Raw genomic sequence first — 27,839 nt, 5'->3', positions numbered from 1 at the left:
AATCATCACCAAAAAAAATATAGATAATTTTAGCATTAAATTTTTTCTATTCCAGCCACAATACTAAAAATAATTTCTCTCACATTATATAATGGGTAAATATCATTTTGGATCTTGTGTTTTGCAAAAATTACCAATTAGACGCTCTATTTTGTTAAATGACAAAATGGATCCTATATTTCTAAAATAGTAAAAATAGGACCCTAAGTTTAATTTTCAATAATTTTATTTTTTAATATAACCAACTTTAAGACAATTTCTAACACGAACAGATACAGAAAATGTAATTAGTTTTGTCATAACATCTTTAGATTAGATTATTATTAAGTTATATTTTGACAAAAAAATAAATTCAGGGTCCTATCTGTACAATTTTAGAAAATACAGGGTTTATTTTGTCATTTAACAAAACAGAGAATCTAATTGATAACTTTTGCAAAATATTGGATCTAAAATAGTATATATCTACCCTTATATAATATATAAATATAAAAGTTTAATTACTAACATATTATTTTAATATTAAAATATAAAAAAAAAATAATAATAATAATAATATAGTATATAATGTACTGTTATTTTTAGTCGGACACTATAAACTCTCACTTATAAAATACTATTTTTGAAATGTTAGTATCATAACATAAAATGCTTAATAACAATAATGTTACATTAATTCCTTATCCCAAGTAACTTGGATGATCTCTATATATATAAATTTATGTATATATATATCTGCTATATAATAAAAATCATCATATGTATGATCAACTGCATCTATTAAATTAGTAACACTCTTTTTCGCCATCAAATTAAGTAATTCTATGTGCATAACATTACAAAGAGAGTTATATTAATCAATCACCTTTATGGTGGATAATTTAGGTGCACACATCATTATTTTAAATTAATATAATCATGTGCATTATCATCGACATATTTTAAGTAATACTGAAAAAGTCAACTATATGAAGAGAAGAGTCTCTCAATTCTCTTTGTTTTAACTTTTACTCCAGAAATTAAACAAAAAAAATAGATAAAATACAAATTAATTAATTAATTAATCTATATCCAAACAAACAATATAGCTATAGCTCGTTCCCCACAGGGCCACAGACGCGTTTTCAACAGTACTCAGCATGCAAAGTTTGAATTTGAGACACACTGCTTTAGCTATCAACCTCAGTATTATATTTCTGAAAATTTCTGTAGTATATTTAAGTAATAAGTGTTTTGGTAAACTCATTGTTAATTTATTCAATATTTAAAAAAGTTTTTCAATTTATTTTTTTTTCATAATCACATATATTATACTCATATAAGATTATCTGTAAATCTTTACAAAATCTTTAAAAAATTACAATGAAGAAATTTTGAATATAGTAGATTTAAATGAGTATTTAGTAGATCCACTATATTAATTTATTCGGTATTTAAAAAAGTTTATAGCTTATTTAATTTTTTATGATCGTGTACGTTGTATTTATATAAGATTATTTTTAAATTTTTAAAAAATTTTGAATAATTTACTATAAAAAAATTAAGGTATTTAAAAATTATTTATTATGCGTATAAAATAATAATCACATGTATGCAATAAAATAATTAAATTATATTTTTAGTATTGTAAACTACTTAAAAATTTTAAAAATTTATCAATAATTTAATATATTATATCTATAATCAGTGGCGGACCCAGAATTTAAAGTGAGGGGGGCGTAAATAAATTTAAAAAAAAAATATAAAGTGTAGTTAGTGGAGTTTGAACCTTTACCCTCTAACCTATTCACCAACTGCCTTAACCATTACACCAAGGTTACTATTATGTCTATAAATATCATCTTTTAATACAAATATATGTTGTAACTAATTAAAATACATATATATTTTTATCTCGATTTTTTTTTTCAGGGGGGGCGACTGCCCCCCCTCGCTACAAGGTAGGTCCGCCCCTGTCTATAATGTATATCAAGGAATAAAAACTAAAATATTGGTAAAAAAAATGCTCTAAAATATTAGGTGAATAAAACCTGATTTGATTGATAAAAATAAAAAAATGTAATAATTTGTGAAATTGATTATGTGAGAGCACACTTTACCATGACTTCCATTCCTAAATTCTTATCTATCAAAACAGGTTATCAGGGTTTCTACCATAAAATCCATTTAATTAAGGAGTTTACTCTTTTCCTAATATAATTATATAGTAATTTTTTATAGCTATATTTATTTAAAATTAGTTGTAAATTTTTAAAAAATTATAAAAAAATTACTATGTCAAAAATAAAATTCAAACCCTATGGAACTCTCTAACATCTCATAATTTGGGATAAAGTGAATGGAGTTCCATTTCAAAACCAATTGACAGTAGGAAGAGTAGCTAATTCTTCTTATATATTCTATTATAGTTCCACACATTAATAATGTGGGACTCACTAACAATAAAAATTAAAAAATTCAATTAAATACCAAAACAGATTTAAAGATTTACAAAATAAAGAGTGTAGATTATAGACTTACCCAATATAATATAGATGATACCTTATTATAAGCCTATATATACATACTAACTTCATTTCATAACTGTACTATATCTTCACATATATAATCTTGCCTTGCTTGCCACTGCTCTCAAACCCCAAAATCCATGTAGAAAAGCTTTCTTATATTATATATATCATGTCTTACTCCTTCAAGTACTATTTTGTAGTAATAATTGGCTGGCTACTTATGAGTAGTTCTAGTATCGATGCACAGCTATCTCCATCCTATTATGCATCCACGTGTCCATTGCTTGTGCTGATCGTACGCCAAGGCATGAGGCAAGCTGTTCGGAAGGAGCCTCGCATGGCTGCCTCTATTCTTCGCCTGTTCTTCCACGACTGCTTTGTAAATGTATATATAGAAAATGATTTTGGTTATGGGATTTTGTGTAATTTTTATGACAATATATATGATTTTGCAGGGCTGTGATGGATCTATACTATTGGATGACACAGCGAACTTCACGGGAGAACAAAATGCTTTTCCAAATAGGAACTCAGTAAGAGGAATGGATGTGATCGATGACATCAAAACAAGAGTGGAGAGGGTTTGCAGTAACACTGTCTCTTGTGCTGATATTTTAGCACTTGCTGCAAGAGAAGGAGTTCTTTCGGTATATATATATATCCACATATAAATATTTTTAACAAATTTATTTTAATTATCTTGCCTGCCCTGATTCATTATTAATATTTAACATAAATACATATATATACATAGTATACTTATTATCTTTTGAAATTTTCAAGTGTATGGATAATATTGGCATTTTTTTTACACACCAATATATAATGTAGTTACATAGATTCAAAATAATTTTAAATAATAAATGATGATTTCAAACCGCTACTACTACACGTGCATATGAAATATCAAAACATTCTAAATTATTTTAAAGTTTTGTTGAAATTTATGAGAATCTCTTATAATTATATTATATAGTATATACTAAAAACAAAAATATAATTACAATTTATTTATGTACCAAAAACACTGAAAGTTATCTATATATAAATTCAATTTATAATATATTTAAACATATCTATATAGTACCAAACTTAATTGGATTTTTTATTCAAAAAAAAACAAAAAAACTTAATTGGCTTTTCAAAAATACTATTATTGGGTTTGCTTTTTCTCTTATAAACCTTTTATCACTGAGTGGATGTGCTTGATGAAAAAATTGTATATATTTTGGATTTTGTGCTTTTTCATTTTCAAACTGATATCTGTCATATATTGTCTTCTTCTCTATTTTACATATTTTTTGTCAAAATCATGAATATATATAATATACGTAAATATATTTGTGGATAAATGTATAATACATTCCTAAATTTTCCAGAAGTAATTTGTGTCATAAATACTTAAGTTTAATTCTCAGTTGTAAATAAATATATAAGTTTAATTTTTGGCGGTAATAATACCTAAGTTATAATTCTAAAACTTTTGTAGGTACCTGACTGTTAATTGTTAAGTAAATTGCCACGTGGCAATTTCTGATTGGTCCAAGTCATTAAATATTTATTTTAAAAAAAATAATTAAAATATACCAATAAAAAAATAACACGTGGATAATGACATAATATTTTAACAGTTAGGTACGTAGAGAGTTCCAAAAATATAACTTAAGCATTATTACCGCCAAAAATTACACTTAGATATTTATTTGCAACTGTTAGTTAAACTTAGTTATTTATGCTGCAAATTAGTCATTTTCTAAAATACTAATTTTTCGGAACATCTTTATGGTAATTTAAATAGTTTTTTAGTATATTTTTTTTATGATTGTATATGTAATTATTTATGGCACTTGTAAATCTTAAATAATTTACCGTATTAAAAATATCGAAATATTTTATTTTATTAGATGTGTGATTATTTTTTTATATTAATGGTAAATAATTATTTAAACATATATTTGACACTATAAATTAATTTTAATTTACTAAAAATTCATAAAAAAAATTAAATAAGTTATAGTCCTAAATAATTAGTACTCAATATCATAAAACAATTTAAACTAAAATACTCTTCCGATGTCAAAATAAATAACAAGTGTACCAAAACATAGGAAGTGTACTGTAGACTACCTAATCGACGTAACCGCAATTAATAATTTATTAAACGAATATAATATATACTCCTGTAGTGGTTCTGAGTGTACAATCAAATACATGCACATATCATTACTTTATCCTTTTTATATTTATTTATTTATTCAACAAATTATTCCTTTATTTTTATATGCATTAAACAATACTAAAAATTTACTTAATACAAACAAATATGTGAACATCTTTTTAAAAAAATGTCTAAAGACTGTAATAATTAATTCAAAAGCAAAATTCTAATAGAAACGTGTTTGATTTTTATAATTGAATATTTGAAGTATATATGTAGACCATAAATTATTTTAACAAATTTAAAATTAATATTTAGACGTAAATTTGTCACACATCTGAATGTCAACAAGAAGTTTGTCTATAATTTATCTGTAAATATATTATTATTCAAAAAAATATTATATTATTATATTTTAACACACTTTTTTTAAAAAAAAAAAATATGAAAAATAGTGTTTTAAAAACTTATGTTAAATTTGGTTCAAAAATATTAAGGACTTATAATAAATTCAACTTTTTTTCACATTAATTATTTTGGTTAATTGGCTATTATAAAATTTTACATTCATTATTAACTATAATTTTGATGACAAAAAATAATAATTTTTTTGTGTATATTCTTAATAATATATTGAATATGACTAATCAATAATAATTACAAAATTAGGGTCCAATTATAAATAGTGAACTAAATATAACACAATTATTTTTTTATGATATAAATAGCACAAAATTTTCATCTTGGCAACAAGAGTTTTTTTTTAAAAAAAAAAATCAATCTTGGCAAGAGCCTAAATATCTTATAATTTACTATGGCGCGCGCGATTACAAAAGCATTGACAGCACACATGGAGCTTATGACATTATAACTTATTATGTTTATATATATAGGACTATGTGTGAGGAATTAGAAACCACTTGAGGCTAGTTCAAGTGGACATAGGGGGTGCGTGTGTATTGGAGGTCTTGGGTTCGAGTCCCAGGTTATGCTGATGTAATATATAAACGCTTAAATAAAAAAAAAAAAAAAAAAAAAACTAGAAATAAAAGTTTTTATTGGTGCTGTATTAAAATATATTGGGATCTACATTATCAAGTGAACTAAAATGAGGGTACAAATTTTGGCTAGTAGATTAGAATCGGTTGAGAGTTGACTTAGAAATCCGTGTGGCGTTTAATAATGTTTATAATAGAGCTTTTTTTGGCTGGAATAATGTTAGTATAGTTTCTCATAAAAAAAAAAAAAAAAAATGATTGCTAGAGGTTACTTCTGTTGAAGTGGTATGCTTCAAGGTTTTTAATTTTTTTGTCCTCAAGAGGAAACCCACAATTTGATCAATATTTAAAAAAAAAAAAAATCAAATTGATTACTCTAATTACCTCAACACTAAGAAATCCCACACTACAAACTCCACTGAAGCACAACGAAAGCCACAACACCAACTCCACCTACAATTTTCGATCCCCCTACAAAAATTGATATACACAAACTGAACTCCTTCAATCATCCCTAACTCATCGTAAAATAAACAAAACTCCTTCAGAGATCATCCAATGTAAGGAAAGATCACTCTTTGTGCAAATAATCTCTCCCAAATCTCACCAGAGGTAAGAAAAAAAATGAAATATTTAAAATTTTCACGTTAGAAAATTCTATCATATGATGTTCATTAAATAACGATTACCATACAACTACTACAATATTATCATGCAGTTCACCAATAAGCAAAGGGTATCATGGGTCTTTTCAAATTCCCCATAGTAAATTTTTTCTATATATGTATATTATTTATTTAAAAAGGAAAAAACTCATAATTACAATTAAAATTTATTTTATTCTTTAAAATAAATTACCAAGTTCCTTTTTTATTTTATTTTACTTTACAAATTAGAATAAAATTAATGTTCCCACGAAATGGAGGCAAAAACTCTGTTTCATGGTTTTAATTGGTTCTCAACTAAGCTGCCAATCACGCATGTGGAGACAGTGAGACAGACTTTTCCTAGTTTCTGCATCATCTGTTAGATCTTCTTCTTAAGATTTAACATGTAAGGTGGATGACCATTATGGCTACTCATAGCTTGCTTAGCATGGTTTAGAGTTGTATAGAGATTATCAATGGTTGGAGAATATCTCCTCCCCATATTTTCTGTTGTTTCTGTTATTGTAAATGAATGTGTATTTGATTTATATAATAGCATAATCTTTATAATAAAAACAAAACAAAAACCTTAAACTATAATTTTTCTATTTATTAATTTTTGGGCACAGTTGGGGGGACCTTTATGGCCGGTACCATTGGGAAGAAGAGACTCAACAACCGCCAGCCAAAGCGACGCCAACCGAGACCTCCCTAGTCCAAGCTCCGACCTGGCCACTCTCATCAGCCGATTTGCCAACAAAGGCCTCAGTGCCACTGACATGACCGCTCTTTCTGGTGCCCACACCCTTGGCTTGTCCCAATGCCTCAACTTTCGAACACACATCTACAACGACACCAACATTGACGCAACCTTCGCCACCACACGCCAGGCCAACTGCCCTTTCGCCGGTGGCGATACCAACCTTGCTCCCTTCGACGCCACCCAGAATAGATTCGATAACAACTACTTTGGACAACTCGTCAATAAGCGTGGACTTCTCCACTCTGATCAGGAACTCTTTAATGGCGGATCACAAGACTCATTAGTCACGACCTATAGTAATAGACAGTTTAGATTCTTCAATGATTTCGCCAGTGCCATGGTAAAGATGGGGAATATTAGTCCTTTAACTGGGACCAATGGCCAAATTAGGAAGAGCTGTGGGGTGGTAAACTAGTTATAATTAGTTTAAATAAATAATTTCTACTATCATTATATTGTGTATTGCATAATAATTATTAATTATTCTGTCTTGTGTTTGGATTCATTAATTATTATCTTAAATGTTGTGAGTGAGACCAAAATGGAAGAAAATAAGAACGAAAGATTGCGACCTTATCATTATTAGTTGTGTGCGTGTGTAAATGGGTTTCACGAAAATCTCTGTGTGGTGTGGGATTAAATTTGCAAGGTTATATTTAATTATTTATACTCCTTTTAGAGACACGTTCTAGACATTGTAAAATTAAATAGAAATATACCATCCACGCCAGTTAATTTATTTCAGATACAATGCTTATATTCTAATACTAATGCTACACCATAAAAATAGTGTATTGTAAATGGTGTGAAATGTGTAATTATTAGATATGAATTGAGAAAATAAAATTTTGATTTAAATGAGAAACTAGTACTGTCTCGAAAAATATATTTATATTATTTTTTTATAGTGTAAAAATTTATCAAAATAATAATATTAATAAATTTGAATTCTCTTCTTAAAAAATTAGATAAAATCCGCTATTTCTTTTAAAAAAAAAATTGTTATAATCAAATAATTAGGCATTCTCACCACACTAAGTGAGTGCAAATAATTAATAGTATTCTATAATATTTCATTGTATTTATTATTTATAAAAATATATAAAATATTCCTAAATACTTAATTTGACCTAATAGATTATGACACTTGTGGTGGTACTGAATTTAGCATTAGCTCTTAATAATATACTTCAGTTCAGTTCTGATATACATGATTGGGCTATTAGCACTTTCCAGGCCCATCTCATAAGTCATTTCACAAAACGTTTCAAACTTGGGCTCCATTTGTGTGGTAGTGGTGAGGAAAAAGATGAAGTCACAAATACACAAAAACAACAAAAAAAAAATTACAGAAAAACAACTTCACGGAATTTTAAATATTTTTACGATTTTTTTAATTTTATTTACAGAAAATACAGTATTTTTATATTATTTTCTTGTTAATTTGCTGTTGATTTTTTGTTTTCTGTATGTTATTTTTTGTTGTTATTTAGTTATTATTTTTATATTATTTTTATGTAGTTTTGTTGTTGTTTTCGTGTTGTTTCTATGAAAAACCGTAAAAATGTAAAAAAGAATTCTTTGAACGTAAAAATGTAATTTTTTTTACAAAAAAATAGTATCTTATGTAATTATCTCAAGGATGAATCCCTTCTAAAAGAAAAAATTCATCAATTTTACATTCTTATTTTCTAAAATAACATATAATATTATCTACCTATACCATTTTTGAAAATGAAATGTAACCAAAATTTCTAGAACATATACTAAACTAGAAAACAGTTTTCAATGACATATTTTGAGAAGAAAAAAAAGATATATTAGTTATAAGGGTTTGTAATTACAATATGCATACTAAAAAAAGATATATTAAAATATTGAATCAAATGAAAAATTCAGTAATAGCAAATCATTCCACTGTGTTAGGAGATTTGAATCTCTTTGACATTATTATTCAAAGAATGAATAAGAACACTGAAATTGAAAAACAGAGAGAGAGAGGAAAGAGGAGAGAAAGAAACACAAAGTTAGAGTGAAAGAGTTCAATTGTATTCAACGAGAACAGCTAGTACAGTATTTATACAATGGAGCTGAAAGCAATTAATCAAGATTAGTTACAATCGAAAAGCTAACCTACTAACTAAAAAGTACAGACTGTTAGTAAACTAACTTAACAGACTAACTGTTACAACTGAATTCCCTTAACACTCCCCCACAAACTCAGCATTAAATGCATCAACAATGGTGACTTTGGATCAAAAAACTAGAGAAGTTTTGATTGGAAATTACTTTGGTTAGGCCATTTGCCAGTTGATCCACTGCTGGAACACGTTTGACAATGTACAAATTCAACTTGATATATTTGGTGCGAGCATGAAGAACAGGATTTGTAGTGAGCAAAACTATGCTAAGATTGTCACACCAGACAGTTGGAGGTTGGGGCAGCTGTATGTGGAGCTCAGAAAATAAGGAACGAAGCCCAACAAGTTCAGCAACCACATTAGCAAGGCTTCTGTACCCTGCTTTTGTACTCGATTTGGAAATAGTGTGCTGTTTTTGAGACTTCCAGGCAATGAGATTTGAACCAAAGAAGATGGCAAAACTTGAAGTGGATGTTTTATCATCTGTATCAGTGCCCCAATCAACATCACAAAAGGCCTTTACTTCAAAGTTTTGAGGCTTGGTGAAATGAAGACCATAATGAATAATGTCAGCCACATATCAAAGTATTCTCTTGACAGCAGGCCAGTGATTTTGAAGTAGTTTTTGCATGAATTGACAAACCTTATTAACACTATAAGATAGTTTAGGTCTGGTTATGGTAAGGTACTGTAGAGCTCCAACTATAGACCTGTACATTTGTCGATTGGGAAAGACATCACTGCCATAGGCAGATAGTTTTTGTCCACTGATCATAGGTGTAGAAATAGGTTCGACATCATGCATATCTACTCTGAAGAGGAGATCCTTAGCATACTTAGCTTGAGATAGAAGAAGGCCACTGTTGGTTTTTGCAACTTCAATTCCAAGGAAATACTTTAGTTCCCCTAGGTCTTTTAGGGAGAAAGTATTGTGAAGTGAAGTAATGAGAGATGCAACTGTTCTGGGGTCACTTCCAGTGACCAAAATGCCATCTACATACACAAGGACAAGTGTGATGGAGGATGCATTGTGTAGAATGAATAGGGAATGATCTGACTTGGATGAAGTGAATCTCAATGATAAGAGACAGTGATGCAACCTTTCAAACCAAGCTCTTGGAACTTGTTTCAACCCGTAGAGAGCCTTGTGTAGCTTGCAAACTAAATTGGGTTGAATGGTGATTTCAAAACCAGGGGTTGTGTCACGTAGACCTCTTCTTGCAATACCTCATTAAAAAAAGCATTATTAACATCTAATTGTCTAATGTTTCATCCTTTAGAAATGGCCAAAGTGAGAACGACTATGATGGTAATTGGTTTCACAACAGGGTTGAATGTTTCAGTGTAGTCAAAGCCAGGTTGTTGGTGGAATCCTATGGCTACTAACCTAGCTTTGTACTTGTTAACAGAGCCATCAGGATTGTCCTTGATTATAAGTATCCATTTACAACTAATAGGCTCTCTCCCTTCTGGCAAAGGGACAACAATATATGATTTATTTCTAGCAAGAGCTAGAATTTCTTCAGACATGGCTTGTCTATAGCAGACTTGTCTATAGAGTACTTTATGAAGCACTGAGATTATGAGGTTATGGTCATGTGTGAATTAGAGTGTTTTATGAAGCACTGAAGGTGAGTATTTATAATGATAAATGTTTAGGGTGTTGTATGAAACACAAAGATTGTTGATTATGAATAACTATGAATATACTTGATTATGTAATAAGTGTGCTCTCATAGACATTAAGTTATTTATGCACCTTGAATGTGTATGACCTATTGGTAAATGAAATTTGCTAGCACATTCTATGATTTTATTTAGTAGCTTTTCTTGCTGAGTCATTGTGACTCACGGGTGCTTTGTGGTGCAGGTAAGGAAGTTAGAAGTTGTATTCGGCCATGAGTCAGAGGTCTCCCAGCAATGTACATATCAGCCGTGGGGTCTTGGCTTATGGGAAGCAGGATCAAATTCCTTTCTATGTTTAGAAATGTAATCTATTGTAAAAGAATTTTTATAAACAGGGGATCCCTATATTACGACGATATTTAAAATGGAAGTCTTTATTTTGAATTTAATTAAAGATTTAAATTAAACCACACTTTTTCAAAATTTATAGATTAGTGATAATAAGTTTATAAAAGCACACACGTGGCGTCCCTGAGGGTCAGGGCGTTACAATCAATGAACCGTAATAGCAACCATTGATTAAGGATTTTATAACTTTAATATGTTATTGACTATTTTATGCATGATCAATGATCTTAATTCTCCATACAATATAAGTCATAGCCTCATATATAAATACAGAATTTTTCGATATTTATATATAAATTATGTTGGAAATTATTTTACCAGGATCTTAGATCTACTCACAAGTATGTTGATTAACACCCTAAATATGAACTTCTAAAACGATTATGAAATAAACACATATAAAGTATGAGAAACCTTACATTGGGTGCAACGGAATAATATGACTCCTTCCGTTCAGATCTCTAACCCTTGTATCCTTTATGTCACAGAGTATTATCAAGATCTGAACCTGGATCTCTTTCTCTCCTTCTTTAGTGCTGAAACTCCTTCTTGTTGAATGTCTTTCTTCACGATCTTCCTCACTATGATTGAGGTATCACTTGCTGTGTGTGGGCACTACTCTAATCACTAAGTGGTTCGAAATTTCAAGGAAGAAGAAAGAGAAGAAGTGGCGGCTAGGGTTTAGAAAGAGAAGGCTCAGGTTTTTCTTTGAAGGAAAAAGTAGAAAGTTAAGTGTAAATTTCCTGAAGCCTTCACTATTGATTTATAGCATTCCACTAGGGTTAGGTTTGAATTATTTGGCATTAAAATAATGAAAATATCAGATGAAAAAACTTATAAAAGTGGTCGGCCTAGGCAATGTAGATTTGGGCCTCACTTTTTGTAATTTTGCAGTTTTATCATTTCTGCATCTCATTTTCTCAAAAACGCCAATTTTCAAATTCAACCATTTAAATGTCAATTCTAACTATTTAATAACTATAAATAATTATTAAATAATATTGTCATTTATCATATTTATTAATTGAACCATACAAAGTATCATAATTAACAAATATGCCCCTAAAACTCTTTCTTTACGATTTTGCCCTTACTTAGTGAAAAATTCACAAATAGACATAGTCTAAATTGAGAATTATAATTGATTAATTAAAACCAATTATATGAGTCTTACAAGCAATATTATCTCAACTAGTGGGGGGACCATGGGTCTATATACCGAGCTTCCAATAAGTAGATCAAGAATTTATAACCTAACTTTACTGACTTATTAATTCTTCGTTGAATCTACACATAAAACTTAGAATTGCACTCTCAGTATATAGAATGCTCTATATGTTCCACCATATAGACACATCATTAGTTATCCATTGTTATAATCATAATTTGATCAATGATCATCTATATGAATGATCTACATTGTAAAGGCATTAGATTACCGTTACACCCTACAATGTATTTTATCCTTAAAACACTTAACCCCGTATAAATGATATTTCAGCTTATGTGAAATGAGTACTCCACCATTTATTTTCGTTTGGTCAAGCTCGAAGGAGATCATCCTTTACTTACTATTCGCCAGATAGAAGCTATAGATTCCATGTTTATGTTAGCGCTCCCACTCAATCGCACTACCGTGTTCCCAAAATGTACGTATCACCCTGACCCAAAAGTAGGCTTAACTAACAAATCAAAGAACACAAATAACCTCTTGAGATTGAGCCTAATCATAACAGGATTAAGATTATTTGATCTAGGATCAACTATGCGATATTGACTTGAATAGATATTACGGTAAGTTTAATAAATCTAAGTCAAAGTTCAATATCGGTCCCTTCCGATGCATACTCCATGCATCCAACTTGAGCTTTACTTTAACCAATGCTCTGGAAAGAACATAGTATTTCTCAAAATGCAAGTAAACTCTGTTGTAGATTATCATATCAGTAAAACCCTGTGTCTGATAAATCTAGGAAACTTTATTCACATAGTCATGTTTACTTTCCAAAATGTTGACAACACAATAAACAGGATCAAGTATGTGAAAAGGGTTTCAGATGAATTTATAAATCAAATAGACAAGCAATTGATAAGGTGAACCAAAACATACACAAATGAATGAAAAATACTTCTGTTTCTTTATTGATGTTGAATAAAATGGATTACATTGAAATGGAGTTTTATTTAGGGCATAAAACCCAACAAATTATTATATAAAAAATATTAATAATTCAACATCCAAACATATATCAAATTGTTTAACTACTAATTACAATAAAAAAATATATATATCTACAAGCTTTTTAGGGCATAAATACTAACAACTTCAAAGTTCGTAAAATTCTTATGAGTCTCTACGTCTTCATCCAAACAGACATAATAACCACCCTATGCAGCGGAGGCTAACATTTTTTATCAACACAAAAAAAAAAAATCCATAAAATCTTCTAATTCATGGAAGTCAAACTACGACCTATTACCCTAACGACAACATAAAGAAAGGGTAGTTCCAAAAATCTAGAGAAGTGTACTTACTTGTATTTGTTGAAGTTAGGGGTGGTGGTAAAAAATTGTAAACGACTGCGAAATTTTCTTGTGAAGGTTGTGTAACCTCTTGGTAAACTCGTCGAGATCCCCATAAAACTTCGACGATGGGATTGTTGGAATGACAGTTAAGGAGCTGGAATTTGGACACGAACGTGATTGAAGGTGGAACAATTTTTTGAAGAGCTTAGAAGCTAGGTTGGTCATTCAACGAAAAAAACTTTTTTTGGGTGTTGGAAATTTTTCTCTCCACAAAAATTTCAAAATTTGAAGAAGTGATTAAAGTGTTAAACCATTTATTCGAACATTATTTATAAGGTCATGGCGATTCATGTGCTTCTGATTTAAGGGCTAAGATTAAATCCTAAAAAACATCATTTTCATTGATCCAACAGTCGAGGAACATCAAAGGTTGCATTTAATGCAAACATCAAAATTGAAGGGCCTAGTATTAATGATGATATTTTCCTCGAAGAAAGCGCTGATGCATTAGCCGTCAGTATGACACCTAACACGTCATACACTTCATATATTATGTAACTTGCACAAGCCAATGATATACCACCACGTGGATTATACCATCAGAATGTGAAGAGTCCAGAAGTACTCATGCAAGTACCCTAAAGGAGAATACCAAGTGGGCAACTTAGTTAATGGAACCGAAAGAGGTTTCAAATCTAGATGAAGGTGACAAGCCTTTGCAACTCCCAATCAATGGAGGCTTGGGGGAAAATATTATCTGTGTTCCCGAGGAAGTGACATGTGACCCCTCGCGGAGGACCACTAAGATACCAGGCCCATCAACTAGTCCAAACAAAAAAACAAGATGGCCCATCTCCCAAGTGGACATAAATCTGGATGGCATGTTCAGGTAAGATTTAGATCTATCAAGTTCCTGGATCAGCAATTCAACTCCAATTAAATATTAAGGACAAAAGTAATTTTAGGAACACAAGACGGATGCCCCCGGGGGCCATTCAGAAGCATAAGCTAAAAGGATTATTTGTAGTGATAGCACATACATGGCACGCCTTTAACACAATCTCAAAGAATTTGGCGACCTATCCCCTCTGTTAGATTCCGCAAAGGCTCACAGTAAAAAAAGGTGTTCACCTTTTTGTGCATTGCACCCATATTTTGACATTCTCTTTCTCAACAATAGCACACATGCTAGCTATCAATGTTAACAGTACCATGCACCGTACAACAAATTATTTTGGGAATCAAGCCTCACTTACCCAGCCCAATAGCTTATGAAAGTAGAAATTCATTGTATTTTACCGCATACCAGTGGACTCATTTGATAAGAAAATCCTAGTACAGACCAAATTCGTCTGGCTCATTAACTTAGCTGCCTATAAATATGGCACCATGCCTTCCACGCAAAGGGTTCGAAAAACTTGATTTAAAAATTTCATAAACAAAAAATACTTATTTATGTCGTAGGAACTCCATTACAAAAAAGCTAATAATACGACCTCGTCGACTAAGGCGCCCCAACCACGTAACAAATCGTGTCTCCTTTCTTCTTAATACTATTTTTTTGACCTTAATATTTCATTATATTTAATTTTCCAAAAAAAACTCAGTAAACATTTGACTTTGAAAGAAATTACCTAAGGTTTCTCCTTGTTAGTTGCAATTTCTCAAGCAAGCTTAGTCAGAAGGGCACCGTTAAAATCTTCAAATCTCTTAAACCCTGAACCTCCTCGATTTTTTGGTTGGCAAAGAAAATCCCATCATCGAGTGGCGAGGAATTTGCTCTTGTCCACATTCCCGATCCACCAAAACCTTTGAACCATAACGTCCATTTTACGACAATAGATAAAGGAATCTTGAAAGTAGACATAGGGTAAACTAACATCGCAAGAGCAAGCAACATATAATGGAAACCAATTTACCTGCATTTGATAAAATTTTCATAAGCCACCCTTCAAGTCTCTTGTACAACTTTGTTTTAATAAATTTGAAATTATGAAACTATTTTTTTTTTTTTGGAGAAAACAAAAAAGTTTCCTAGATACATATCATTTTTTAGAGTAGTCTTCATTGCTAGATAGGTTTTAATTTCTTGTTTTTCATTACATTTAAGATTAATTCAGTTTCTTGTTTTCATTCTTAAATACCCCTTATTCCCTTGAGTAGTCTTCGTTTCCAAAGAAATGTTAAGATAGGTTGGTTATATTAAATGAAAAATTACAAATTAAATTTAAAGTATTATTTTGGGATTTTTTTTTTATTTTTACACTTTAAAATAGTTTTTTTTTTTTTTTTTTGTATTTTTAAGGAATTCATTCCACACATAAATTCCTATAACAATTAACTGAGCAACTTAAATCGCAATCAAAATCCGTATAGCAACCCACATCTACTGAAAAAATTAACAGAACAACTCAAACTGTAAATTAAAAAAATATATATATAAAATAGTTCTCTTATTATTTTATATTATTTTAAAAAATAAAAAGTCTAGGTAACAAAACGAAAATCTATCAATAATTTTTACTAAATACAAATCCAATATTTATTCAAAATAGGCAATAGTATTTTTGAAAAAAAAAAAATTCAATCTGGTTAGCCATTTAAATTAATTATTATTTTTTTTTTTTTTTGGATAGAACAACCATTTAAATTAATTGAAGGTATTAATTTGCAAACATTAGTGTTCCATCCCATGTGATTATTGTCGCTCTGCTTTTCCAAAACGACGGCCCACAACTTCTTACGCTGCACTCGACCGTGCTTGATCTCGCCTTAATACGGACAGAGATAACAAGATAGCGATGGAGAATCCCCATTGGAGCGTAAAGCCACGCTCCATCATTACGCGAGTAGGTCTAATTTCTCTTCTGCTTTTATCTAATTCCAACTGAGACAAAAGAGAGAGAAACCAGGGGAAAATAATTAGAGAAGAGAGAGATAGAGAGAGAAGGCAAAAGAGGAAAGGAAGAGAGAGAAAAGGAGAGTTAAAGAGAGAGAAGAAAAGAAGGAAGAGCTAGGAGAGAGAGAGAGAGAGAGAGAGAGAGAGAGAGAGAGAGGTATCGTCTCACATGGCCTCCATGCCCTTGGGGCCGCACCATCAACCTCCACAGCCACAACCGGACAACAATGAAGCTCTGAAGCTCGTTACTCGACGCGCCTCCGAAATGGACACCGATAAGGTACTATTTTTGAACTTACATTCTACAACACCTCGTTACTTTCGTTTTCTGTGTTTCTCTTTCTAGATATGTGTATGTGTACGAATAAGTATGTTTCGGTGCTTAGATCGTCTTTGATCCAGCTCAAAACCTTGATTTTATGTTTAATTTGGGAGCGATCTGGATGTTTTTGGTTCTCTGATGTCGGTTTCAGCTAGCCTCAAGTTTTTCCGCGAAAGTTTCCGGCCTGGTCTTCATCGGCAAGACTTTGTGTTAGATGTTCTTTCTAAATTTGATTATTCTATATTAGATGCTCTTTCTGTTTTGTCTATTCTTTGATTTCATAACTTTGTTTTTCACCAACTTAATTTTCTATATTTATTTGATATATTTTTCTAATTTTCATTACCAATTTTCTGACCAAGATCTTTCATCTTCATATTCAGGTTAAGTACGTTTTCTGAGTTCATTTTTTTCCTGGTCGTTTGCCGAAAAAGGATTTGTTGTAAAAAAGTATTTTTACCGAAATGTGTTGTTATAATTTTCTTGATAACCAAACCAAAACAAAATTAGAAAGAAAATGAGAAAATTATGTGATTCAACCCAGCTCAGCTGAAATTCATTTTTGTTGGAAAATCTATTTGTGGATTTCCAATTTTTGAACTCCAAATAGCGAACATTAGGAGTTACTAGTTATTTCTCCATTTATTTTCGCCAATATTCTGTCCTCAATTTAGTCAATGTTGACAATTTTAGCTTCGTAATTTTCTATTTTGAAATAATTGCGTTGATCCTTAGTTGGTGCACTTATTGTCTCGTTGATCTCAATCCTTGTCCTAGCACCTTTTTTTCTTCCATATCATACTTTGACGTGTATTTGGATTCATTGTTTGCGCTAGCTTTGTAAATCTATGTGGCATTGTGTGCTTTAACTTTCTTTGATGGATTGTTCTTCAAACTAGTTTTAGTTTGCTTCAGGATGTTAAAGTTGTTGATTCTTTGTACTCTCTTGTTTGGACTGCAAGTTTGAAGAGCATTAACTTAGATTCCAATAAAGAGATAATTCATCACCATAACTCTCAAGAAAGCACTAGAATATTCTACTGATGCTTTCTTGTGAGCTATGGTCTTCCTGTTTTTCTTGAACTTAAATATGTTTTAAAATCCGTCCTCCTTTGGCTTTATCGAAACTTACATGTCATGATACCAATTTGTACACGGTAGTTATGTTAGTTCATTTAATGTTTTGTCATAATATTTAGTGGATGTCAAATTTTCCTTTTCAGTGCCTGGTGTGTTTTTAACGGGCTCGTACTTTGTCTTTGTTTAGCTTATATTCGGACGTTTCAAAATAGACAAGAGGTGTTCGCAGGGTTTCGCTATATAAAGATGTAGAAGATTTAAAATAGAAAGAAGTTTCCAAAGATTATTGTGCTTTTATATGTTTAACCCTGTGAATTGTCCTTACAAAAAAAAAAAAAGAAAAAATAAATAATCCATGTGAATTGTATGGAAAACTATTGTTCAAATTATAATTATTACATTACCACATAAATATGATATGAATATGTTTGCTCACAAGGCTGTTCATTGAGGCACAATTGTCAATAGATCAAACTGCTTTCCGTTAGATGCTGCCTAAGAAAGTGTATGGGGCACTGGCAATTCTGTACCTTTTGCTGATGCTAAAACCTTTTTGTTATTACAAATTGCAGGATATGTCAGCGTCATCTACTGTTATTGAGGGCAATGATCAGGTAACTGGTCATATCATTTCAACAACCATTGGCGGCAAGAATGGTGAACCCAAACGGGTAAGTAGTAGAAGATTCTTGCTTTTCCTCTCTCTCTCTCTCTTTATATATATACATGTATTTATCTATATTCACCTATTTGTATTCTGAAGTGTATTTCTTTTGTGCTTGTGACAGACAATTAGTTACATGGCTGAACGTGTTGTTGGTACGGGATCATTTGGAATTGTTTTCCAGGTATAAATATCTGTCTCATTAGAAAAGAAACTTGCTAGTATTTTTTCTACCCTTGTCTAATCTATTAGTATTTTTTCTACCCTTCTCTAATCTATTCTATTTCAGGCAAAATGTCTGGAAACTGGAGAAACAGTGGCCATAAAGAAAGTTTTGCAGGACAGACGATACAAAAATCGTGAACTGCAGTTAATGCGTTTGATGGATCATCCAAATGTGGTTTCACTGAAGCATTGTTTCTTCTCCACAACAAGTAAAGATGAGCTTTTTCTGAATTTAGTCATGGAATACGTACCAGAAACCATGTATAGGGTTCTGAAGCACTATAGCAGTATGAACCAGAGGATGCCACTCATATATGTGAAACTTTATACATATCAAGTACGACATTATCTTTCTCAGTTCCAATTTTGTTGGAAATTATCAAGAATGTATATTAATAAAAACTGAAACACAACTTTTCAGATTTTCAGAGGCCTGGCTTACATCCATACTGTTCCTGGAGTTTGCCATAGGGATGTGAAACCACAGAACCTTTTGGTATGTTTCTAGGTGGGTTTTGTTCTTTTATATAATGGACTGTTTGTCTAACCTATTATGCTGCATATATACTGCAGGTTGATCCTCTTACTCACCAAGTTAAGCTTTGTGATTTTGGAAGTGCAAAAGTTTTGGTATGCTTACCTTGTTGTTTTCCCCTTTTATATTACTCTATATATATGTATAATTATATATAAGAATTGTAAAGTGGGCATGACATGAGTCTCTCAATAGTTGTATCAGTAGACCAATCTCGTGAACATAGTTACATATGCAATAAAAGGGATGTCACGTTGGTGCCATGGACACGGATATGACATTAAATTAAATTTTCAATAATGATTTTATGAATCATGGTTGGGACTCTGTAGGTGAGGGGTGAAGCAAATATATCATACATATGCTCTCGTTACTATCGAGCTCCAGAACTGATCTTCGGTGCAACGGAATACACAACATCTATTGATATTTGGTCAGCTGGGTGTGTCCTTGCTGAGCTCCTTCTAGGCCAGGTTAGGATTTTCCTGTTGATTTTATTAGTTGGAAAATAATAGAATATTTATTATGGCTTCTAATCTTTTAAACTCTTTTACAGCCTCTGTTTCCAGGAGAGAATAAAGTGGACCAACTTGTAGAGATAATCAAGGTTGACTTTCACAGTTTTGTCAAAATTACTAGATTACTTGATTAGAATCAAGTGTGCTTATATTAGACATTTTTATGCAGGTTCTTGGCACTCCAACTCGAGAAGAAATTCGATGCATGAATCCTAGCTACACAGATTTTAGGTTCCCTCAGATTAAAGCTCATCCTTGGCACAAGGTATTACATAATATGCATGCAAGTGTGAATGTTACGAGTGTTTGTGCAATGGAAATATTATTGCTCTCTGCTTCCTGAACATGTCGTCTTGTTTTTTTTCTCCTATGTTTTGTTGTCTCAAAAAGCCAATATTAATTGTTGTCTTATATCTCGCTAACATTACAACTCTCACCAAATTCTTCAAGGTCTTCCACAAACGGATGCCTCCTGAAGCAATTGACCTTGCATCGCGACTTTTGCAATATTCTCCGAGTCTTCGCTGTACTGCTGTAAGTTTTAATCTTTGATCTTCTAGTGCTGTATAGTCTAGTCTGTAACTTTGCAGTCTCCATATTATCTCAAGATTCTATTGGTTTCATGGCAACATTAGTTTTTCTTTTCTGATAAACATCCCAACATTAGTTGATTAAACTATGATGACCCTTCTCTTTGGCTCTAATAACAGTTAGAAGCATGTTCTCATCCGTTCTTTGATGAACTTCGTGAACCCAATGCTCGTCTGCCAAATGGTCGCCCATTGCCACCTCTATTCAACTTCAAGCATGAAGTGAGTTTTTGTTTGAACATTGATTATTGTTGTTACTTGTAACTTTTAAGTAATTTATGCATCTATTTAGCATGGCTTGCAATCTTACTTGGTGTTTCCTCTTATTGCCTGAACTTCGTATTGCAGTTGTCAGCAGCTTCGCCTGAACTCATTAACAGGCTTATACCCGAACATATACGGCGGCAGGCTAGTCAGAACTTCCCACACTTGGTAGGTACTTAAAAAAAATGTGATGATACAAAACATGGAAATCATCACTGTCCTTTTCTGGTGGTAGATATATATATATATATGTGTATGGGAAGCCAAAAGGGCCTCTGTGTGGTCTGTATATCCGAACCAAGAGCATTTTGACCGATCAGCAGCTGTTTCTCCTCTTCCTCTAAAGATGTACACAAATACTTGCTGTTGTTCGGCTTAACTTTGGGAAACTGTCGACAAAATGTCATTTAGTATTAAACATAGTATTTTCCTTCATCTGTAAATTGTTTTGATCTTAAGAATTCCTGAAGAACCCTACCCCCCAAAAAATGGCAGAGTATAAGAAGGTGATTCTGTTCATTGTCTATCTATCTAGGTAAGCAAATACTGTTTCGTCATTGTTTTTTTTTTAAATTTATTTCCTTCAAGCTTTTAATTTCTTTGCTGTTTGTTGCAATTCCTTTCAAGAACTATAAATTGGTATTGTTTTAAATTCAGCTGTGTTTCTCTCTTGCTCTTCTTTAATTTAATTTGGTCTAATTTTTCGTTCTTTAAGCCGCTGCCTCGGCAAAAAATTGTACATTCCTAGAGAAAAGGAAAAGAATTGTTTGCAGCTTAACATTGAGAAGAAAAAAATAATAACAGAAATTGGAATTAGAATTTCCTCGCATTCTAGGCGTGGAGATCAAATTTCTGATTAATAAAATTTGATTAAAAATGGGAATGTTATGACTGAAATTATAATAATTAAATGCACCATTTTTATTCTCCAATAAGTAATGTTGCGCTCTTCATAGTTTCGGTATGAAGTGCAATTCTGAATAAAACTACAAAATCCTCCAACGAAAAATGGAGGAAGAACAATTGATGTGACCAAGAAATTATATTGTTTTCCTTTTTTTTTTCAAAAGAAAAAAAATAATATTTATTGCTATCCCTTTAACAATTAGAGGGAATTATAGCCAAGAAATTAACAAAAATGTAGAGACATTTGCAACCTTGCAACCTCTCAATGAGCCCTACTTGGTCACTTCGTGTATAGCATTAGCCAGATATCCAACATTTCCAGTCGTAACACCCGCCATGCTGTATACCAAGAGAAAAGTTCAATTTTAGATATAAATATATGAATTCATTTCTCTAGTAATAAAATAATTAAAAACAACACAAAATTACCTTATACGGCCATTGCGAGTCATATAGATGTGATATTCATTGGTCAAACGGTCCACCTGTTCAGGTGTCATCCCACTGTAGCAGAACATGCCAATCTGTTTGCCACCATCAAAATAATTCTTAATTGCGTCAAGAGACAAATACAATTACAAACAAATTATTTCCTACAACAATCCATCATACCTGATTGGTTATATGCTCCCACGATAAAGGCGAGCCCAACTTCTCAAGGTTTTCTCTTAAAGCAGTTCGCATTCCAATGATGCGGTCGGCCATGCCCTATAGATTATACATAGTATTATGAGAAATTACTAGATGGTTGAAAAATAAAAGTGGCTGTTTTTTGACTAATGAGAGGATTTAATAATTCAGAGACAAAAAAAGAGAATGGATGATAACTATTCATGTAGTGAAAAGGGTAAAGCTTTTTAAGCATATCAAGTACCACTGACTAATCAGGTTTATGCTCACAGAGTTCTCTCGTACAACACTCTGGTATGAAATTTAGTGAAATGAACGCTAAACTACTCCAGAAAGAGATTAAGATATACGAAGAATGAATAAATGTATAAATACATTACCTTGACTTCTTTGAGCCACAATTTCTTCAAGTCTGGATCATCAAGAATGATTGAGACTACGAGTGCTCCATGCACAGGCGGGTTACTATACATGGGTCTAGCAAGCTGCTGCAATTGGCTTTTTACAGCCACGGCTTGCTTTTCATCGTCACATAGTAAACTACAAGTTTAGTGAAAAAAAATAGAAATAAAAAATTAGATACTTAAACAAGCATGAGCAGTCCTCCAAGACTAAAGACAATAATACCCTAAAGTATTCATTCAAAATTTAGTACTGAAAATCTAACCCAGTTGATTGTCTAATCTTGGTTCTTTCTTTTTGTACCCAATAATAACAACATACGACATTAAGCAAAAAGTTGACATTCCAAAATGTGGTAGGGTGGCCTAAGCGTATGCCGAGGCCACTATTGGTTGCCTAAAACTAATTTTCTATGAATTATTTTCTCTAATTTTAAGCAGCTATTTAAAAAAATACTGTATAATGTAAACTTATTTAGAAGTGGACAGTACTAATAATGTGAACATTTATTATACAGAGATGAAAGTCTAATTATATTTCAGTAAACATTTTTGAAGAAAGCTGAAACACTGGAGTTTGAACAAGTGTTTCAGCTGCTCTTTGGAGAAACCCGAAATAAAATGCAAACAATGTAAAACTTAACCATTTTAGCTATTTTAACCACAAAGATGAATATGGAACTTCAGAAATATAATGTAGTTATCTTGCAACGTATTTATATACATACCTAAGGCATCCTACTCTCTGACCATAGAGACCCATATTTTTTGCATATGACTGGGCAAGGCCGAGAAGATGGCCATCTTCAAGGAAAATCCTGATGGACTTTGCATCTCTCTCTGGGTCACCACTAGCAAAACCTTGATATGCCATGTCAAAAAAGGGGAAATGACCTTTTACCTGAAATCATTAACTTGTCAAGGAAAAAGTGAAACAATTCAAGGGTACAATATGGAGAAAAGGAAATCAAAAGATTTTACCTTGAACTGATATGAGATTTCTCTCCATTGTTCTTCTGTAGGATCCACTCCTGTTGGGTTGTGAGCACAAGCATGAAGTAGAAAGAATGAACCATTTGGAGCATTCTATATCACAAAGAAACGTTTATGAAAAATTAGCTGATAGAAGAAACATGGGTTTAACTTGGAAACGGTAGCAGTTCAACCAACCAATACCTTAATGTCATCCATCAGTCCAGCAAAGTCTAACCCCTTAGATTCTGGGTGATAGTAATGGAAAGTCCTCTCAGGAACCTGGGCATCTCTCCAAATGTTATGATGGCTGTAAATTATTAGAACCATAAATCAGAAATAAATCCAAATGTTCAAATGTTATTAAAAGATAAGAGCATCAGTGGTAATGTTTAAATACAACTCACTTGGACCATGTTGGAATTGGTATATAGATTTGGGAATCAGGATGAAAACGTTTCTGGAAGTCTGCAAAAATCCTGCATGCACCTGTTCCAGAGAGAGATTGCACAGCAGCTATCCTTTTGTCTTTGATGAACTCAGAGTTCTCTCCATAGGCCAGCTTTAGTGTCTCTTCCACCATCTTCATGCTCCCTCCCATTGGAAGATACTCCCTAACAGCAAGAAATTAATGAAGTGAGCACATTATATCAGCTAAATTACAACTGAACATTAACCAAAAGAAAAATCAACAATAACAGTTCTCAGTTGTAACTATTAAGTATCCACTCAAACCAACACACTCTTGTGGAAAGGGAGTTCTACGTATTTGACGAGGAAGTTTTTGTTGGTTTCTTACTCTGCCAAAAATTTGGCACAGTTTAAATCCTAGATAGAAAATCCCCCAAACATAAAGCACAGTGGCTAAGCGGCCCCACCTTTTCATTTGAAACAAAATTGTTGATTCATTTAGAGGAAACAGAGCCCGAATCTTGTACTTAACGAATCATGTAAATTACTGATCAAGATGATGTACTTTTACTTTTCTTATATAATTGACATTTTTTTATATATGTATATAAATTTTATAAGATTTAACTGAATGATAGAGTTCTGTAGGAAGGAATATTAGTATAATTCCCGTAAACACATGCAAAATCAGATAGCTCCATCTAATGTTCACACTATACAAATAGTTAGCAGACTTCAGCCTTCTGTCACACACAAGAAAAAAAGAAAGTTGGCAAAGTTCTGCCTTCTGTCATGATCCGCACATTTAGAATCTAATCAGTAAACTTTTGCAGTTTTATTCTTGCATATTTGTTATTCGAAACCTTATGCAAGATACATGTATACAATATATATATCATCATCATACGTATGCACGAATGAATATAAAATGGAATACTAGATACAAAAAGAAACCACAACGGACAGCAATCTCTAGAGAACATTTTTTCAAACACATTGTCAAAGGAAAGAAAAAAAAAAGTACGCACTTATCAATCCAGTAAAGTATGCATAGTTGAATGTGACAAAAGAATAAAAGCATGTAGCGGCCAAGAAAGATGAGGGACCACTGTAAAAGTTGTAAGTAGTACCAAGAAAAGCCAAAACAGAACATTTTTCATGGGAAAGGTATACATTACACAAAACTAAGAAAGTGGCATGTTTGTTTGAGTTTTAGCAATCTTGGTTTTCAGCAAAAAAGAAAGTAGCATATATAATTTTAGGCAATGTTAAAAATTGATCAAATTAATTCAATAAACAATCTAACGATACAACAATTATATTACGAAGAAGCTTACATGTTCAAGTTACCCGCAATCCGACGCTCTGCTTCTCTAACGCAATCAAGAACAACAGGCTTCCCGTTATCATCACGGTAAGCGCCCTAATTATTGAAGTAATTGAAAAAAAAAATATATCAGCCATAAACGAAGAAAAGGAGCCAGATAATAAGAGTGTTGTGATACCAGAAAACTCAAAGAACATTGCACAAAATCAAAATGTTGACTCCAATTATAGCCATACAGTAAATTAAGTAATAGAATTAAGAAAGAGAAAAGAAAAAAAAAAAAAAAAAAAAAAAACTAATTTTTAAGTTTGGTAGCAATGAAAATGCACCTGAAAAATCGAAAAAAAAATACTCCTTAATTCTAATCACTACGAGAAAATTATTCTCCAAACCTCATCCTCTGAAGTATACGTAGATACATTAAAATTGAGTTCATAAATGAAACATCGACAAATTAACAATCGTAAATTTTCATCTACGACCATAAAAACAAAATTAGTGAATAATAAATAAAATCATTTGAATTTCCTCTACTTTTTTCATATTCAATGACCATTTTCTTAATCTTCGAAATAAATTCCTACTCTTCGTTTTCTTATTCCGAGAAAAAACAGAGATAAAGATCAAACCAAAAACAAAGCAGAGTGACGAAGCCAGAAGGCAGTCTAAGGCCCAAAAAATGCTCAGTAATACTTACAACTCCAACATTAACTTTATCAGGACTGGGATCCGCAAGAAAAGCTTCGGTGACACCGAGAATCGGATCCTTGGGTGCCGGATCGACGTGTTGCCACCACGATGAGATGGATCTCGCTCCGGCGACGGAGGTACGGACGGGAGAGATCACGTTGTTGGAGATCGCGGTGCGAAACGCCATGAAAAGATTATCGTTACAACTTTGATTCTGTCTAAAAATTTAATGGAGCAGTAAACTAAGGTTGGTTGAAGAGAGAGAAAGAGGAGAGGAGGAGTGAAAGACGGAAGCGCAAATTTATGAATGGGAAATTTTGGGTTTTTATATGTTTGAGATTTTGATAAAACGCGGCCTTGAACTGCGTGACACTGTTCTAGAGTCTTTTATGTTGTTGTTGTCTAACAAGACGTGACTATTTGTTATAATAGGTGTTTTTTTTAATAATAAATTAAAAATAATAATAATTTACAGCTTAAATATTTAAGTTTAACTTTCGTGTAAATAAATATTTAACTTTAATTTTTAGCAGCAATAATACTAAGTTATATTTTTAAAACTCGGTAAGTACGTGACTATTAAATGTTAAGTCATTATTTACATGTTATTTTCTTATTTGTATATTTAAATTAATTTTTTTAAAAAAAATAAAAATTTAATGACTTGGACCAGTCAAGAATTGTCACGAGACACCTACAAAAGTTCTAGAATTATAACTTGTATTATTACCGCCAAAAATTAAACTTATGTATTAATTTGTAACTATTAAACTTAGATATTTATGCCGCAAATTACTCTAACCCCATTTTTTGGTTATAAGATTGAAATAGTAATTATAATAGTAATAGTAATGTAATGAAATAAGAATTGTAATAAGAATTGATTATTATGTTTAGTTTGTTATTGGAATGAATATTGAAGAATAAATAGTAAATTGACAAAATTATTCATACTTTAGTAAGAAAAAGTTTTTTCTTTTTTTGAATAAAGTAAGAAAAAGTTTAAAATAAGGGTAAGATAGTAATTTTAAGTAATTGTAATGAGGATTCATGAGCTATGAGCTATAGGAGTGTAATTATTTTTTATACAAGTGATGTAATATTACAATAGAATGTCATTACAAGAGTTTAAAGGCAAAGCAAATATTAGAATTGTAATCATGATCAGTGACGGACCCATTTGTATTAGTGTGGAGGCTATAGCCCCTAATAATAAAAATATTGCCTTTTAAAAAATTAAATGTAATTTTTTTAATTTGATAATTATAGACTAACATAGTAAAAAGGCCCCACAAAATTAAATAAATCTAATAAGAGTGATTATAATATAGATATAAATATTTTTTAATGATAAATAAACCCCTACAAAATAAAAATTATGAGTCTGTCACTGATCATGATTCCATTACAATGTAATTACAAACCAAAGTGTTATATTTTGGCACTTTGAAAATTAGTTCACCTAGTATTATTAGCAAAATCTTGTTATCCAATAAAGCAAAATTTTGATATGATAAGTATTAAAAATTGTTCAAAATTTGACATAAAATAGAGTATTGTGCCAAACTTTTTACACAATAAACCTGCAATGTTTTTAGTTATAAAAGTTAATATATTTTTTCTAATTA

At 31.4% G+C, this 27,839-nt stretch overlaps 3 protein-coding genes across 3 annotated transcripts; 2 read left to right on the top strand and 1 right to left on the bottom strand.

Annotated features, from left to right (window-relative positions):
* The first annotated feature begins 2,432 nt into the window (after nucleotides 1-2,432).
* On the top strand, nucleotides 2,433-7,649 carry LOC115698821 (peroxidase P7). Its single transcript, XM_030626012.2, has 3 exons — nucleotides 2,433-2,895; nucleotides 2,966-3,157; nucleotides 6,943-7,649. The coding sequence occupies exons 1-3, from the start codon at nucleotides 2,680-2,682 to the stop codon at nucleotides 7,489-7,491; spliced, it is 957 nt and encodes a 318-aa protein (XP_030481872.2). The 5' UTR covers nucleotides 2,433-2,679; the 3' UTR covers nucleotides 7,492-7,649.
* An 8,950-nt stretch (nucleotides 7,650-16,599) lies between these two features.
* Nucleotides 16,600-21,526, top strand: LOC115699643 (shaggy-related protein kinase eta). Its single transcript, XM_030627147.2, has 12 exons — nucleotides 16,600-16,956; nucleotides 18,651-18,749; nucleotides 18,867-18,926; nucleotides 19,032-19,304; nucleotides 19,389-19,463; nucleotides 19,541-19,597; nucleotides 19,835-19,975; nucleotides 20,059-20,109; nucleotides 20,190-20,285; nucleotides 20,471-20,554; nucleotides 20,731-20,832; nucleotides 20,959-21,526. The coding sequence occupies exons 1-12, from the start codon at nucleotides 16,846-16,848 to the stop codon at nucleotides 21,052-21,054; spliced, it is 1,245 nt and encodes a 414-aa protein (XP_030483007.1). The 5' UTR covers nucleotides 16,600-16,845; the 3' UTR covers nucleotides 21,055-21,526.
* A 240-nt stretch (nucleotides 21,527-21,766) lies between these two features.
* LOC115699642 (aspartate aminotransferase, mitochondrial) lies at nucleotides 21,767-26,608 on the bottom strand. Its single transcript, XM_030627146.2, has 10 exons — nucleotides 26,219-26,608; nucleotides 25,532-25,617; nucleotides 24,191-24,397; nucleotides 23,988-24,093; nucleotides 23,793-23,897; nucleotides 23,540-23,712; nucleotides 22,791-22,950; nucleotides 22,393-22,488; nucleotides 22,210-22,304; nucleotides 21,767-22,119 (listed from the first exon to the last, which is right to left on the bottom strand). Exons 1-10 carry the CDS (start codon nucleotides 26,396-26,398, stop codon nucleotides 22,053-22,055), a joined length of 1,275 nt encoding a protein of 424 aa, XP_030483006.1. The 5' UTR covers nucleotides 26,399-26,608; the 3' UTR covers nucleotides 21,767-22,052.
* Nucleotides 26,609-27,839: the final 1,231 nt, after the last annotated feature.

This window comes from Cannabis sativa, chromosome 8 (assembly GCF_029168945.1).
Source record: "Cannabis sativa cultivar Pink pepper isolate KNU-18-1 chromosome 8, ASM2916894v1, whole genome shotgun sequence".
Taxonomy (NCBI): Eukaryota; Viridiplantae; Streptophyta; class Magnoliopsida; order Rosales; family Cannabaceae; genus Cannabis; species Cannabis sativa.
This window is presented reverse-complemented; position numbering and strand designations above follow the sequence as displayed.

Bases quoted from the DNA above. Each gene is read 5' to 3' on its own strand.
- LOC115698821 (XM_030626012.2), top strand. From the start codon at position 2,680: ATGTCTTACTCCTTCAAGTACTATTTTGTAGTAATAATTGGCTGGCTA. The intron at 2,896-2,965 runs GTATATATAGAA...ATGATTTTGCAG, and splicing joins TCCACGACTGCTTTGTAAAT to GGCTGTGATGGATCTATACT. The intron at 3,158-6,942 runs GTATATATATAT...TTTTGGGCACAG, and splicing joins CAAGAGAAGGAGTTCTTTCG to TTGGGGGGACCTTTATGGCC.
- LOC115699643 (XM_030627147.2), top strand. From the start codon at position 16,846: ATGGCCTCCATGCCCTTGGGGCCGCACCATCAACCTCCACAGCCACAA. The intron at 19,464-19,540 runs GTATGTTTCTAG...TATATACTGCAG, and splicing joins TGAAACCACAGAACCTTTTG to GTTGATCCTCTTACTCACCA. The intron at 19,976-20,058 runs GTTAGGATTTTC...ACTCTTTTACAG, and splicing joins CTGAGCTCCTTCTAGGCCAG to CCTCTGTTTCCAGGAGAGAA.
- LOC115699642 (XM_030627146.2), bottom strand. From the start codon at position 26,398: ATGGCGTTTCGCACCGCGATCTCCAACAACGTGATCTCTCCCGTCCGT. The intron at 24,094-24,190 runs GTGAGTTGTATT...AATAATTTACAG, and splicing joins CCAATTCCAACATGGTCCAA to CCATCATAACATTTGGAGAG. The intron at 22,305-22,392 runs GTATGATGGATT...GGTGGCAAACAG, and splicing joins GGGAGCATATAACCAATCAG to ATTGGCATGTTCTGCTACAG.